General features: G+C 44.9%; 1 protein-coding gene across 4 annotated transcripts in view; it reads right to left on the reverse strand.

Annotated features, from left to right (window-relative positions):
• Nucleotides 1–17,459, reverse strand: part of LOC135233889 (probable G-protein coupled receptor 153) — a 49,566-nt gene that overhangs the window by 7,146 nt on the left and 24,961 nt on the right. For all 4 annotated transcript variants that reach the window (XM_064297826.1, XM_064297827.1, XM_064297829.1 and 1 more), the window contains exons 3-4: nt 13,709–14,138; nt 1,623–1,812 (exon numbers count right to left, since the gene is read on the reverse strand). In XM_064297826.1, coding sequence (XP_064153896.1) covers nt 1,623–1,812; nt 13,709–14,138 — 620 coding nt within the window. The remainder of the gene's footprint in view (nt 1–1,622; nt 1,813–13,708; nt 14,139–17,459) is intronic.

Raw genomic sequence — 17,459 nt, forward strand, 5'->3', positions numbered from 1 at the left:
TCAACCCTTTAATGAGAGTTTCATTGACATTTTGAGGATAATGCAGACTGTGATATTCTTGCTCATAAGGCTGGGAGTTGTTAGTAATTTAGTTGTAACAATGTGTTTTCGATTTAATGCAAAAAAAAATGAAAAGGCATTAATAATGAAACTCTTACATGTCATTATTCTAGAGGTCAGTCCCTGTGGCAGTCAAACCCACATCCTGCACTTTAGAAAGTAGATTATTTTCAGATGCACTGTAATAGTACATCCATTGTGGTTATTTCACCTCAAGCTACCCTAGCTGCAACACATTCTAGTTTGTAATGAAATGTAAAATAGAACTTCTGCAGGACACATACTGTTGTATGTTTGCAAATGGTCACTGGGTTTTCTGTTTAAGTCTCACCATAGGATCTGAACCAGTTTAATTGGATCGTTCATTAACCACAGCAAATACATCCATGGACTTCTTGCTTTAACAGAGAATCGCCTTGAATCACTCGCTTCAAATCAGTCATCATGAAAACATGAAATCTAAACAGATGCCCTTATGACCAGATGCACTGGAGTAGATGTCAATGATTCTTGCTACAGTAAATGCCATTTGTTTATTTGTTTAGTACACCAGCAATGCTTTCACGTTTTTTTTTTTTTGGTTTGCAAAAATGAAATCACACTATAATCTGACCAATCCTGCTTGCATTTCACAACAATAAAAAATATTGGAACAGAAAGATGCTCTATCCTAAATTTATCTTAATCTCTCCACAATTAATCTTTATCGTAATGTGAGCAATTTAATCAGTAAGCACAGAGTTCACATACACACAATGGTAGGCATCAGGGATGAGTTTAAATAATACAAGACAATGTGAAATGGATAAGAGGAGAATGATGTGAAGGAAAAACAAAAGCTCAGATTCGATCTAAGCACATTGTGCTTTTAATTTTAACTTTCTTAATTTTAACTGCTGAATTTACACGTCTTCCTTTTTTGACACCAACACAATATTTTGTATTTGGCGATGACACACAGAAATTTAAAAGTCAGGTAAGTGAGTTTTTGTTAAGTAACAAAACACACTTGCTGAATATAATTTATCAAAGTTCAATGTAGTTAGATTGAATCTTGGCCAATATTATCAGACAAAAGAGCAAAAAAGAAATTGTCTATGGTACAAAAACGATGATAAAATAAGTCTTGATACTGTGACATTCATGTGACTCAACAGTTACGCACACAGTTTGGGAATTTGACATAAACTCACACACTGAGCAATACACATCATATTCAGAGAAATGATTCAAGTAAATTCAATTTTCCTTCTAAACATCTATGCCTATTGGTTAATATGAACATTTTTTTTAATCATTAATCAAAAACAGAACTTTCAAGTCTAACATCTAAAGCACTGTAGTCAGCTCAAACCATCTGAAGCCTGAAAAAAATCACTTCCCTGACACAGCTCAGGGTGTTACGGAACTGACTCTTTAAAACAGTGAAGCTGTGCTGTGGAGACCTTTCCTTCTACCTAGCCCCACCCCCCTCTCTCTCTCTCTTTTCGTCTGTTCCCCCCTGCTCCCCCCGCCCCCCTCCAGCTTGCCCCGTGTACGCGCGCGCTCCCGCTCTGGTCTACCTTCGTCCACGTCGTCGTTGGACATGATGGCCACGCACTTCTCCCACACCATCTTGACGTCGGCCCTGTAGCGGTCGCAGGCCCACAGGAACATGGGCAGCAGGATGGACTGGGCGATGGAGCACCACAGCACGCACAGCACCATCCAGCCGTACGAGCGCTCGTACTTCAGACTGGCGAAGCTCACCACCTGGGGGCGCACAAGAGCACAGCCGGCTACTCCACAGGCACGGGCGCACAGCGGAGAGGGTGAAGGGACGCACCTCTGTACCGTACCACTGACTGACACAGGGAAGCCCCCCCTTGGACTTGTGTGGGTTTGCAGCATGTTAGACAGAAAGTTCAATACAGGCAAAAGTATGCAAAATATTTCCGACTAAGCATGCATTTTCATAGTCAACCCCGCCCTCCCAAAATCTGCAGTTCACCCATGTATGCTGTAAGCCACCCCACCCCATGCCCCATTTCAACTTCAGTCTACAACATAACAAAGTTATGTGTCACTACATTGCCTCTCTACACAGGGGAAGTCAGTGCTCACACCCTCCGCCACTAAGCCTACTGCCCATGATCACCAGGGACCGATGTATTTTAATAGTGACTGTATCCTTTTTTCACTACCAGAAAGGGTTCCTCCAAAGAAAGAGAGCCAAGGAACTGCAGCAGTGAGCAGTACTATGGCCTGTGGTGGCCCCGGAACTTGATTTGTCACCAGAAGTTCGGAGGCTCAAATCCCGAGCGGTGCACTTCTTGTTATACCTTCAGGTAAGGACGCCCTTTATCAAACTGTAACAAACTGAACGGGATGTATCGTTATCAGCGTAAGTGGCCTAGGATAAGCTGGTCTTCCAGGCAGAGAGATAAATAATGATGCCGGGAGACTAGGCAGCCTGCAGCGAAGCTTTGCGGAGGGATTTATAGATTCTGCATAATACCTGATGACAGTGGGGTTCACGGATCCACTGAACGCCTGAGCGTTTAGTTGTATGAGAGCGGCTCGACACCAGGGTACGCTCCAGGTGCTTGCAAGGGTTGGAAGGAGATACTGTACATGGCTTCCATTTCCCATGATTCCATCTGACCACAAACAAAAGTCAAGTGTTTTCAGCGGTTTTGAGTTTAACTCCGACCATGTGGAATTGCAGCGGATGGCGCACAGCGGGCGGAGGCAGGAAATATCACGGGGCAGACGCGCGTGCCTTTGGATTTCCGCGGTACATTCCGAAGCATCTCGCATCCCGTGGTTCCGGGGCGGTGTGGTGCAGTGGCAGGTGTTGACATCCACTGTCTAAATGTGGAGAAAGCGGCTCCTGAAATGCGCTTCGCTCCAGCGTGACACGAGCACCGTGAGCTCAGTCATGCCGCACGGAAGCCATTTTGGAACACGGCACACGCTCTTCAAACTCATGAAAGCCAGTCTATATTTAGCAAAGGATCCTGGGAGTCGAGTGTGGATAAATACATTTTAAATCAATTCTACGAGCTTTATGTGTCCGGAGCCGATATACAACAGTTCTCTGCAAAGGGCACTTATTAATGTAAAGACTGAGCGCAATTTAATTTCTCATGCATTTAAATAGCCTATTACACGTGAGTAAGGAGCCAGAAAGAGACTTCGATACTCATAGTTGCAGGAATTATGATCCTTTGGGTTATTACGAGCTTTGGCCTTTTCCAACAATCCCTCTCGCATCACATCGAGCCAGCCTGCCAATAATCCTGCAGGTGGGCCATGGCTCAGAGCAGCAGTTACTCAGAAACAGCGTGCGAAAACACTTTTATCAAGGTTCAATCAACATTCATCCTTAACGTTCACTTACAGCTAAATGCAAGTGTTGGCTTCTTTTTTTGAGACAGCCTGCCGACATAGGGTTGGTTAACACTGAACTCACCCCCTTACGTTGGTGGAAAAAAATAAACCACAATTTCTTTTACTCCCGAGTAAAGTAAGGACAAGTGTAAGTTAAGGACAAGTGTTTTTTGAATCCAGGCCTGCTGCACATCATTTGAAGGAACCTCTTATGGACGGTCGATTCATTCTATGCACACCATCATAGCACTGACTGGCAAGTAGGAATGGTCATGCTGTGGCCACTCCCCAGCTGACTCACACCTGAACTACAGACAGCATTGAATGGCTTTGTCCTCTAACCAATCAGGTGATGGGGGACATCTTCAGTGCAATTACATTTACATTGTCACAGAGTTACGTTACACCATCACATTATCACTCTGCAACCTATCAGGGGATGTCAGACTCTAGGGTAAAGCCAAAAGAAAGACATTTAAAATGTAATTTGTTTTCGAGGCAGGGATGTGATGGAAAATAATGTATTTTTAATAACATCCTTTCTTTCCCAGACCTTCCTGCACTCTTTTGCACGGCACAGTCAAAAACAAAATTTAAATGTGGCCGAAGGCATAAATTTAAATCTTTGTCTCCGCTTTCATTTTACTCTTGCACAATTTTTCATTAGGTTTAGCAACCACGACTACAGCCAGCACGAAGTTTAAAGCATTGGAAACGTCGTGGTCCCCTACTCCACATAATAAGTGAATACATTTTATGTGTCCCAACCCCTGTAATAATGTAGCCTGACATATGCTCAAATATTGTTTAAAAAAGTTTTCTAGAAAAACAAAACAAAACAGTATTTTCATAGTAACTGGTGCAGTGTGTGTAACTTATGTTTTGCTTGACTGGTGTAAATGTCAATGGAAAGTGTATCACAAAGGAAGTGATTTATTTATTGTGCTGTATCCCATGATCCATCTTAACTCCTGTCAGATGCACGATAGTGCATTATTGAAGGAGTCAGTTAGAAGCCTGTCTCTTCTGAGCCCTTCAATAAGACTATAGCCTATCATCTTCACATCTGACACCACACTTTCAGTTGGTGAGCAGTGTTGATCCCACACTCAATTTAACTTTACTTAGACAGCCTTCTGAAGGTGGTGGACTGAAGCACTTTGCATGAAACAAATTTAGAGCTGAATATCCTGCGAAAGAGCGTTCATCCGCACTCCTTTTCGAGACTGCAGCGAGACTAATCAGGACACACTGAAAGGAACTCCGCCTGCCTTGGGGGGCTTTAATGACATCATCACTTATCACCTCAGTCTCTCAGCACCTGATTGGCCGAGCGTGTCAGAATCTACCCGCTCTCAGCCGCATCTTTCCCTGCTTCCACACAAGGCCATTCACAAAATAAAAGATACAAAAGGCTGTAGAGTCTGAAAGCCAACCGAAATGCTTCAAATCATGTAGCATTCGGCTGTGTTCACCTGACAGCTGTCAAGGCATCGCCCCTTGGGGGAAAAAAAAAAAAAAACAGCCACAAGGGAATGCAGTCGCCATCCAAGCCATTAAGGTTTTAACGGGATGTTTGTGAAATCGAAAACGGCTACTGGCATCAATCAATGGGCCCTGGCACAGACTGAAGTCTTCCCCATTGATTTCACAGTCGGTAGAACACAGTGGAGTATCCACAGACACACTCTGTCTCTCCCCTCCACTTCCCTTTCTCTCTCTCTCTCTCTCCAGGACGGACATCCTCCACCTGCCCCGGGGAACGGTGAACACCTCATCTTGGGCACGCACCTGTGTCACGGAGTTAAACGCACGAGGTAATGGACGACGATTATTTCCGCCGCGCCGCGTACGATTCGAAAGGCCTGCTCTCCACATTAAACTCCTGCGTCTGGACTGGAGCGTTGCTATAGAAACCAGAGCGTTGAAAGGGGGAGTGTTAATAATAAACCGTGTCCTGAGCCCCGGGGGTTGGCGAAGAACTTCGGAGGGAGATAGAGCCGAGAGCTCCAGGAAGCGCGCTATTGGCCAGGAGCCACTCGGTTGGAGCTATTTTATGTTACCTCAAAACTGCTGTGTTATCAAATTTAAGCAAAAGATGAATGATTTAAGTGGATTGTTTATTTAGTAGGCTAAATGTTTACCTACCTGTTAAAAGAAAGCCTTTGAGAAAATCTGACCAGATTTTCGCCGGAATAATACCCTATTTAGTCCACGTTGGTCACTGCCCTGGGGAACCAGCTGTTCGGTAATCGTTCGTGAAGTGGGAGGCGGTACGGTTTTTGACTGCATTTCACGCGCGTTTTCATGTTTGTTCATTTAAGTTAAATAAATAGCTGTCTTTAAATGGCAAAAGACGAATTATGAAGCATTGTGTCGTGCTGAATGCGCGTGAAGACACCCACTCACTTGAATCGCGGCGGCTCAAGCGGAAGCCACAAGTCCAAAATTACGTTTGAACGTGGAACGTCGTCTGAACGGGGCTAAGACAGATCCTCGTTTGAAAGTGAGTTAACTGATGGAATGACAACACTTTCAGCAGTGGATGATGGAAAGCCTTGTTGGAAGTTAGTTTGTAAATTACTCATATAAAGGAATGAACTTAGCCTTTGAATGCAAAAATACTTACGGATGACAATGGGAATGCGCCAATGTAACACGGGAAACGAATGCATATTGTATTGCATTTAAATCTAAAACGAAAGATTTAGATTTGAAAGTCATTGACTTTTCGGTACCGATAAAAAAAAAAAAAAACACTCCGTTATGATGCGCCACAACACTGAGTTCAGATACACTATTTCCGAGATTCTTTTTATACCATAGCCACTATGCATCCTTGTATCGTAATAGCGAGCTGACAATGAATAGCTGCGGCTGGTTGCCATGGGATAATCCATTTAATTTCCGCTGATAATGAGAGCGTGAGTTGGTTTTACTGGAATACCATCTGCGTGGATTCCACAGCCTCGGGTTCTAAAGCCTCACACATGCCGTTAAAATTGAAGCAAGCCTTTGGGGACGATGGGCTACCAAAACGGGAAAACGTGGTTGACGCCAGCTGAGCGGACGTCCCTGGAACGCAGTGCGCTCACAGCGGGAAGATGCGGGGGGTGGGGGTTGGGGGGTCGGGTGTGGGGAGGGGAGGTGGCCTCTGGTGTAGTGTATTCCCAGAATCCTAAATCTGAAAGTACAGTCTATATAATGCAGAATGGTGAATACCCTAAAAATCGTACCTCTACCCGCAGTTGGAGTTCCACCTTGGATTGGGGCACCTTTGCAGCTATGCTGAGTTAGCAATCGCTCCGCTATTAATAATTTGCAATTTGCAGAGCGGCTATAAATTGGGCGCCTGAATTTAAGCTGCTGCAGGCTACTGGAAATGATTAAAACCAGTGATACGTGACGGGGCCCTACGTCTCAATGCTTTCCCAATAGGAGCACTGGGACAGCTTGTTCCATTGGACGGTATGATAACAGGGAGCCACCATGTACACCTTACACCAGACTCATTGCAGGCACAGATTTATCGAAAATGAACTGGAACTAATGAAATTTTCCTACATTTGAGTGTCGGCAGCTGCTAACAATTGTGAAATGCAAAAAGAGGCTGAATTAAGTCCAGTTCAGCCCATATAAGCATGGAACTGAACTGTAACTCCACATTTTTCCTTCCTCTTCTGTTTATATCACTCTATCAGCGGGCCCCATTTTCTTCATAAAACGGCCTTGTCTTTAGCTCCCAGAAACCGTTTACAGTAATAACTAACAACTGTGTCAAACCTTAGACTCAGTTCATGCAAAGGAAATGTTTTGTCAAGACGATACCAGCGCACAATGCAGTTAATTGTTCCTCATTACAAGCAAAGAAGCATAAACCAGGAACTCATGCGCTCTAAACTGCAAGCGCTCTTCTGGAGGGGGAAAATTCCAATTCAGTTCAAGACTGCTTCACTGGCATGACATATTACAACGTACTGTAATTCATTACCGTTCCCAGACCGCTAATTAACCATCTAAACACATAAAGCGGGAAGAAAACCTGACATTCTGCTGTGGCACTGATGCAGCAGTCACAGAGAGAGAGAGAGAGAGCAGCCCTGCAGTTATAGGCCTGGGGTAACTGGGCTGTGCGCGTGTGTGTGTGGGGGTGGTGGTGCGGGATATTGGGGGAGGCACGCATTCCCCGTAGCCTCTTACTGGGCTCGGTACCGGTCTCTGCCCCTCCGCTGGAGCAGAGGCCCTCCGCTCTGCTCACCGCGAGTGGAATTACACACGCGCTCACGCGGTGACCTACATCCGCTGCCCCAGATGAGGTTAAACGTGAAGGTTCATTTAAATAATAAAGCAGCGCAAGGATTCAGCGTTCTCGTCGGGGAACATTGGCTGTTTCATTAAGAATGATGGCTGTGCCGTTTTTTTTCTTTCTTCCCTGACCCATCACAGAATGCTCAGCAGCCCCTGCAGATGGGTCCATTGCTGATTTAAGAGATCCTGTCAACCCCCACCCCCACCCCCACCCCGAGCTAGCTGATGTCAGAGACTCTGTGTGCACCAGACAGGGCATTAAATTTTAAGGGCCTGTACCACACGTCTGCCAGCACTGAAAAACCTCCTTCTCACTGGGGACAAAATGGAAGCGGCATGTTGAAGAATAATCAGGGAATAACCTACTTTGCTGCCGCACGCTAAAATGGTGAAAGGCATAACACGTGAAGCATCATTGTTTACGTGGGAGTGAAAGGCAACTTGTGAGAAAGTGTGAAAAGGTTAATCTATGCAAGGGATCAGAGGAAGACAAGAAGGGCAGATGGAAAGGAAAGAGAGAAAGAAAGAGGGAGAGAGAGAGATATGAATCTACTGGCAGAATAACAAGGCTCTCGGTCCAACATTCCACAGAAAAGAAAAGAATCTGAAACCTAGATTGTCCCATAGAAAGACTGCAGAGCCTGTGGGACATACCCTGGGTTAGCCCAGGAGTACTGAATGGCTTGCTAAGACACTGGGGTATAAATCACCCAACAACACAGAATTAAGCGGAGAGAGAGCGTAGCATGGGAAAAAGTCACGTGACAACAGCTCGGTCAACGTGAAGGACATCACTGACTATGATGTAGTCACCCCTGTGCCTGGAGAGCAAGCACCCCCAAAACAGCAGACAAAGAACAGAGCTGTACCCCCAATTCCACAGAGAGAGAGACTCACTCTTAAAAGAAGTAAACCTAGAAGTCATCCTGCAGACTCTACTAAATCCTTAATCCCCCTTCCATGTTATTGTTATCAAACGCAGGGGAGCTTATCTGTGATGACTTATCACACCAGAAGTTTCACATATTTATCTAATGATGGAATGAATGTGATTTTAGGCAATTCAGATTAGGTGTCTAGCTGAAGTGTGCAACAGCTATTCTCCACTTGAACCCACTTCAAATTTGAGCCTGAAAACTGGTTAACTGTCATGCCACACCACCACCACCACACTTGCGGACCCACATGAGGCAAATATTATACCTCAGAAGCCTGAATACATTTTAAAGTGCATTTCATCTTGACAGTTTACATCAACCTGCCATTCTGCTCACAATGAATACACCGCTAATCAAAATCAGTAGTGCATTCATCGTTCATGAAATGTTAATTGATGATTGCCAGGTGGAGACACAAAGTAAGAATTGACCACTCATTCAGAAGGTAAATGGTTTGCTGAAGGATATAAAAGCACTATATGACATGCAGCAATGTCTTTCTCCCCATTAGTGCATTAATACAGACTTATACTAAAAGAGCTAATTGAATGACAAAGTGACAAGGAACTCAAAAAGAATTCAGTTTTTAAACCCTGTGATTCTTTTGTACTCTGTGTGGGAAATACATTGATTTAATGGCACTTCACTGGGCTATTCTGTTGTACAGACCTTTCTTATGACTGGAGTGTAACCGTGCCAACAGAACACAGTGTGGAAATTACTATCAGATAAATAACGTGGAGTGGAGCTATAGAAAAAACAGGCAGTCACATACTCTCACCTAAAGAGGCTTGTAAAGTCTGTTTATGGAATTTAAGAGCTCCCAGCTTCTGCTCACCCACCGCCCTACCACCTGCGCCCTCGACCCTATCCCCTCATCTCTCCTTCAAGCAATCACACCAGACATCCTCCCTTTTGTCGCCTCCCTCGTGAACTCATCCCTATCTTCTGGATGTTTCCCCTCATCCTTCAAGAAGGCCCACATCACCCCGCTGCTGAAGAAACCCACACTAGATCCTTCAGTCATTCAGAACTACCGCCCGGTATCTCTCCTCCCTTTCCTATCCAAAACACTCGAACGTGCTGCATCTAACCAGCTCTCTGCTTATTTCTCTGAGAACAACCTGCTTGATCCCCACCAGTCTGGCTTCAGGCCTGGCCACTCGACTGAGACTGCACTCCTCTCGGTCAGTGAGTCGCTCCATGCCGCACGAGCAGCCTCCCTCTCCTCTGTCCTGATTCTCCTAGACCTCTCCGCTGCATTTGACACTGTGGACCACTCTACCCTCCTGTCCTCCCTGGCAGCAACAGGGATCGCGGCACAGTCCTTGACTGGATTGAGTCCTACCTCTCTGACCGCTCCTTCCAGGTTGCCTGGGCGGGTAAGGTATCACCACCCCGTCCCCTCACCACCGGAGTTCCCCAGGGCTCAGTCCTTGGTCCCCTTCTCTTCTCCATGTACACCAGATCCCTTGGCCCTGTAATATCTGCCCATGGCTTGTCCTATCATTCCTATGCCGACGACACGCAACTCTTTCTCTCCTTCTCCCCATCGGACACACAGGTCCCCGCCCGCATCTCCGCTTGCCTGAGGGACATACAGAGCTGGATGGACAATCACCACCTGAAGCTCAACCCGGGAAAGACGGAGCTAATCTTTATTCCTGCTCTATCCTCTCCCCTCCTCGACTTTTCCATTTCCTTAGGGGACACCGTAGTGACATCATCACCCTGCGCCAAGAATCTCGGAGTGATGATGGACAACAGGCTGTCCCTCTCCAACAACATTGCAGCAGTAACCCGGGCATGCAGATTTTCCTATACAACATCCGCAGAATCCGCCCTTTCTCACCACCTACTCAACCCAGCTCCTGGTCCAAGCAATGGTTCTATCCCGCCTGGACTACTGCAACTCTCTTCTGGCTGGACTACCGGCATCTGCCACCAGACCCCTGCAGCTCATTCAGAATGCTGCGGCTCGTCTGGTCTTCAACCTACCCAGACACTCCCATGTAACTCCCCTGCTCACTACCCTCCACTGGCTGCCTGTTATAGCTCGCATCAAATTCAAAACATTGGTTCTAGCATACCAGGCAGTCAAGGGATCAGCCCCAGCATACCTTCAAAAGATATTCAAACCCTACATGCCAGCCAGATCCCTCCGTTCTGCTACCTCAGGACGCCTAGCACCTCCCCCTCTTCGCACCTGCACTTCCAGAACACGTCTCCTCTCTGTTCTGGCCCCACGATGGTGGAATGACCTCCCTGTGGAGGTCAGAACAGCTGAGACTGTGACCCATTTCAAACGACGACTGAAGACCCACCTCTTCAGGCTGCACCTCTCCCCATCCCTTCCCCCCCTGTAAATGACTAAACTTAGGGTTGTAACTAGGCAGCTGTTTAATAGGTGACTTAGTTGATGCGCCAGTCTTAACGACTACTTGTATTTTTATTTATTTTTATTTTTCCATAGATTGCGTTGTTGCCGTTCTCGTTGTTAGTGTTAATCAGTTTAACCACCAGGGTCCAGGTTGAACTATGCGGTTGTTCCCTGTACTTGGACCGGTACTTCTCTCTAGGGGTTTCGTCATACTTGTTCCTGGTTATGGTTATACACTTTGTTGTACGTCGCTCTGGATAAGAGCGTCTGCCAAATGCCTGTAATGTAATGTAATGTAAAGAGAGAAAATGTGCTAAAATGTATCCTACTCTTAAAGATCTGCTGATGAAGCCATCCCTTTGCCTCCAAGCTACTAAAAGAGGAAACAGATTTGTGCTTCCAGAGGCCTTTTCTGGCACGAAATATGTAATGTAAGACAAAGAGCTCCATAATGTTTGGGACAAAGTATTTATTTATTTATTTATTTATTTTTTTGGGGGGGGGGGGGGGGGGTGTTATGTATAAAAAGAGCTGTAAATTCTACATAGTAAAATCAAAATGTATACAAATACCCTTTAATAAAAGCTGAGAATCTGCACTTTAACCATTACAAACCAAATTGTGGAGTACAGAGTGAAATCAAGAAAAAAAAAGTCATAATGTCCCAAACATGATGGAGCTCACTGTGTGTGTGTATGTCTCTCTCTCTCTCTCTATATATATATATATATATATATATATAGAGAGAGAGAGCAGTAGTTTTGCACAAGCTCAGATTAAGTGATGAGATGGAACAGGGCCACAGTATGAAAGTTGATAGAAAGCACTGCTGTTTGTCTGAAGGACATCTCCCAGCACGGACATAAGGCTAGCTGGCAACACTTTAGAAAACACGTTAGGAATATAATGAAACTGGAATGTCAGGATGATTCTGACACTTGAAAAACAATTGTTTATAGAATACCAGAGCATCCAGACCAGCAGCAAGTAGTTTACTAAATGATAATTATCTTGTGCATTATCAACACAATCAAGAGAAATAGTTGAAAGATAAACGATAATACTAGATTGTATTTTTTTCTGAAATCTAACAATTCTCCCTTATGCTTCTGTCACACGTTTTATTTTTCTTAAGGACTAGGCCTATCTAAAGAATACAGATACAGCTAAAGAAATAATGACAACTGCCTGTTGTATACTAAAGCTATCAAAACAAATAAAAATTCTTACAATTACCTTAGCGATAACTTGAAATACTGACGGTATTGACAAAGCAATTGATTTGGCGGCGCTTTGTTACCGTAGGCGTCTGCTATTCTGTCATGATGACAAATTATAGTAGCGTGCGTGGAGTCGGAGAGATTACTCACTTTCGCATCAGAAAAGGTTTCATGTAATTTAAGTGCGGCTTTTTACGATCAGCATAGCACTGTCCACTGTGTCCAAGCAGCAAATAGCAAAGATATCTGACACTGTATGGTGTGCCTTACAAGGAAAATTATATTGCTGCCTGCCATTGTTACACCAGTGAAAACGTAGACGGTTATCTGCTATCCTATCCCCAACCAGGAAGGAAGCACAATCTCCATAGTGAAGAACAGTGTGCGGTTGTTGTTTTGGTTTTTGTAACGGGTGACCGTGGTAGTAGTATCTCACCCGTAATTGCCATCAGCAGACTGTTTAGTTTCTGAACTTTTACATTTTAGTCACGTTTGGAATGCTTTAAGAGTAATATCTATATTAATCACGAGACATCATCCATTTTAAAAGGCAGACATGCTATTGGTTGCTTTGTTTCCCTCATTCGTTCATATAAGCCTGTATACTTGGGAATAAAATATAATGGAAAAGAGTATACTTTTAAAAAATCCTCTCTGGGGAGATTCATATTACCATAGCAGCAGTCATATTAAACAATGAAAACTAAATAATGAGCACAAGATAAAAAATTCAAATTGCCCACAGAAAACAAAAAATAAACAAAATTATCGGCAGAGTTGAAGTCTAATTTACTATCATTCGTTGAAGCTGAAAAAGTAGACATGTTCCCACATGCAGATCTGTAAATAAGCCACTGATACCTCATTAAGTTTTTACATCCCCTCTCAATATACAGTAAATTCACTATTGACTAATTCAATTGATTTCTGGGAATACGTTTCTCTATTGGACACAGGAAATGACCTGAACCCTTGCAAGCTGACTTATGTTATTGGAGAGCACAATCAATAATGGGTCACTGGTTAAGACACATAGATACAAACATACAGTAACTAACTTAGGGACGGAAAAACCTGGGCAGCACATTTTCAGAGGGAAAATGCTGTCTCCTCTTTTGGTGCTGATTTAGGTGATATAGCTTTACACATAGCCTACTAGGTAGTTATGTGCAGATTTTGAAAAGCGAAACATTTAAATCCAGCAAATTGCCAACATTACTTGAAGGGTTTATGAATGAGCTGCAGTACATAGAGCCTTCACAAGCACAGCCCAGCAATATTAATAAGTTGGTCACAAGTGTTCATAAATACTTCATTATGAATTTGTCATGTCCGTTCGGAGCAAATGTTTACTGTTGGCTCCAAATGATGTCCAGTTATTATGAGGTAATTAACTTGTGGGGGAAAACCGGGAGGAAGGAAGAACTTACCAAAATGGGAAATCCGGTGAGGAAGTCGTAGATGAAGACGATGCCGCTGATCAGGTAGGTGATCTGCAGGGAGGTCTTGACGGGCTCCGAGCCGTCGATGGAGGAGCGCCGCTTGCCCTGGGCGTCCTCCACCACGATGGTGGGCACGTTGAACTTGTTCTTGTCCATGTTCTGCCCCGTGTGGAGGGAGAAGGTCTGGAAGAGGGCGATGCCGATGCAGATGACGCCCATCACCACGCTGCCGCTGATCAGCAGCAGGAAGCAGACGCCGAAGCCCAGGCCGATCTCCTTGACGATGAAGCGGCAGTCGTGCGTGTAGAAGCGCTCGTTGGTGTCGTGCCAGCCCACGGCGGGCAGCGTGGACAGGATGAAGGAGACCATCCAGATCCCCATCACCGTGTGGACCGCCTGCTTCTTGGTGTTGCTCAACCTGTGAAAAACATGAGAAGATGACGGGGGGAGACGGACTGGTGAGGACCCGATCACACGCTTTAAAACACTCACTGTTTCATACCAAGGAACAAGAAGTCCTGCGTGATAATATTTGTGCGCCATTGTTGTTGAGGATTTGTCACCCCTGGGGTTAAAACATATGGAGGACTGAGCATTAAACAGTTTGACCGAAAACAAACATGAACTGAAGCAGGGGATGCAAATCATTTTTAACGTTAGGTTCATGACACTAACACGATTTACGCTGCACTACTGTAATTTAGCAGAAAGCGGGCAACTGGTCTGGAATGGAATGATTGTAGATAAAACATATTTCTTGCAGTCGTTGTGTTTCCTGTCATATTAAACATGCATTAAAGTCTGTCCTTGTAGTCTTGAATTTTATATGAATTTGCTGACAGGAAAAATTGACAAGTCCATTAAAAAAAAAAAAAACGGATTTTGGAGTCCCCTCCCGTTTGCACACGATGACAGCGAGGAGAGAGGTAAGAAGGAGAAGTGATGCTTGAGTCACTGCATAGCCCACTCTCCCCTGAGTTTGTTCTTTTTTTCACATTCACAGCCAGGATAAATGCAGTTTGTTTTCCCTCTTCTTCAGATCTAAAATCACTCAGAAGAATGCACCCGCCCAGGCCACCCAATTTGGTGAACGCGTTCATGTCGTCTGCCATTGTTTGCGAGGAGCATTTCCTATTTGCGGCGCACTCGTGATAACAGAAGGTAGATGAGAAGTGGCTTTTTTTTCCTCTTTAGAGATCTCCTGGGCAAACAAAGGGGATTCTTTACTAAATTCCAAAGCTTTTTCAAAGCTAAAGGCGTCTTGAGCGAGGCCAGAGTTTAAGCTGCAACGGTAGGGAGAAGGTGTTCGATTCCGCTGAATGCCGAATAGTACTCCACTCTGAGTCAGCTGTGCTTTGAAAATATTGTTTACATCGTGTTTAATAATGCATTATGCGTCTAGTTGTGACAGTTCACACTGTGGAAATTTCACATGCGGCGTTCCGGGAGCAATCGGCCAGCTCACGGTTTGTCTTTCTATATGGCGCAAGATGCCGGTCAGAAAGATTTGCCATGTGGCATTTCCTCAGTGATGGAGATTAGATGCCAGGCAGCCGTTGGTGTGTTTTTCAGAATGTCGTCACCGATCTGTCTGGCGGACGGGTTGAGAGGGAAACCCAGGGGAACAGGCAGCCTGCTCTCTCATTAAAGGTCAGCCGAGCTCCCTTCTCTTTCTCTCCACTCACCTCTCCCTTCCTCCAGACAGTGGAGAAACAGATAATCACATTCCCCATTTTACTTTACGAGATCATTTTTTTTTTTTTAAATGAACAACTGCATCATAATCAGAGGTGGTGGATACTTTATCCTCATCTGTGATGAAGTGCAAACCATGTCTGGCATTGGGTAATGCCTTTGTAGAGGGTGCAGAAAACAGGCATTTTATTCCTGGTTGGTATCACAGAGGCTGGTCTCTGGCAGGTCAGACATAAGGTTTGCTGGCCTTTCTGGAATCGCTCCCAGTGAGAGGGTGATTGGCGTCACCCTTGTTTGTGTCCGTTAACGGGAGGGAGGGAGGGAAGGAGGGAATGAGGGAAAGAGAGAGAGATTCTCAGAACTGAGGAGAACAGATGTTGAAGCATTTGCTTCCAAGACAAGGGTTGAATCCTTAATTTGAGCCTTAATAAGCTCCCATGGTAACAATGGGCATCTTTCCTTCAGTGTGGGAATGGGGCGGCTGACATGAAATTTTAATGTGTGGTGTGAGACATTTCGGAAGCGGATGGGAGGGGAAACATGAACTGGGACCTTAAGCTGGTCACGTGGGGTTGGGGGCTTGGGGGGGGGAGCTAGAAAAGAGAAAAGCAAAACAGACAAGGCACAAGTAAGCAAACAGTCCATATCTGCATGCATTGACCTCATAAATTGAAGCATGCTGGTGACTTATGATGAGGTTGGCATTCTCTCTCTGTTTGTCTCTCTCTCTCTCTCTCTCTCTCTCTCTCTCAGCAGAATGAATGATGAGCAGCACTCTGGCTGCAGCCCAGATGCCAGTCAAATGATGTCAGACATGCAGGGTGGCACACTTCACACACCCTTGCCTGTTCATCCATTTGTTCGTGCCCTCCATTTTATGTACCTCTTCCCTGGCATCTCTTTGCCCCTGCCTGGAGCACCTACCTCTCTCTCTCTCTCTCTCTCTCTCTCTCCCTCATCTCACACTCCCTCTCTCTCTCTTCTCACACTAGCCCCTCTCATCTTCTCACACTCTCTCATTTTCTCACACTACTTCTTTTTCCTCATCTTTTCACACTATCTCTCCCTCCCATTTTCTCACACTGCCTCTCCCATCTTCTCGTACTACCTCTCCCGTCTTCTGACGCTGAATTTCTCTCTCGTTTTCTCACACTACTTCTATTTCTAATCTTTTCACACTGCCTCTCTCTCTCAGGTCCTGTGTACATTTTGCTCAAAGACCACAGAGGTAAACAGGCTGTGTTTCTGTTGTTGCTGTTTGTGCTTCTGCTGAATCTGCTGCTCCCTGATCATTCCCAAGATCGCACACTTTCATGTGTAATTTATTTTTCGAGGACATCGTGAAGAGAAACAGAAACATATCCACACCTATAAATGGTAACAGTGGCAAATAACGGTTTTCTGTGGCACGACAGTGAATGCACGAGAAAAAGAGCGTGGTTCAGTCTGCCTTTCATCTATTTATATGACGGTGGGCTCACACACGATTTCAAACGTGAAGATATTTAGCCAGCATTTAGTTTGCTCATATAAAACGTTAAGTGCTAATTATAGAAAAGCATTGTCGTTTTTTCCCCCCAAATTGACTGTACCCAGGTTAATGTCAGTGGAGTGTAAATAAGGTGGTACAGATTCTGCTCTTTGTAATTAGCAGATGGGACTCTGCTGCGGCAACTGTTCGCATGGTCTGCTGGATAGCGCTGCGCTACCTGGACGCCACACAAACAGATGTGTCCAAAGATAAGAAGCTACACGTGCGTGGCCTGGGTGTGCTTTCTGAACATGGGTATGAAATACGTCAAACACGTTGCCTTTCAACGATCAGTGCCCTGGCCTGAATGACTGAAAACCAGATAATCTGAGGGGATATACACACATTCAAGAGGGCCTTGAAATAGCCTGTGCCCCCCCCCCATGCCAACCCCTACCCCAAACCATATTGCATGCAGCAGGCAAGTTGATAAAATCTTACAGTCCATTTTGCATGTTCTTCTCTCTCTCTGGTTCAATACATGTGAGATTTGAAAATAATAGAGCAAATGGA

The sequence above is a fragment of the Anguilla rostrata genome, chromosome 11 (genome assembly GCF_018555375.3).
Source record: "Anguilla rostrata isolate EN2019 chromosome 11, ASM1855537v3, whole genome shotgun sequence".
NCBI lineage: Eukaryota > Metazoa > Chordata > Actinopteri > Anguilliformes > Anguillidae > Anguilla > Anguilla rostrata.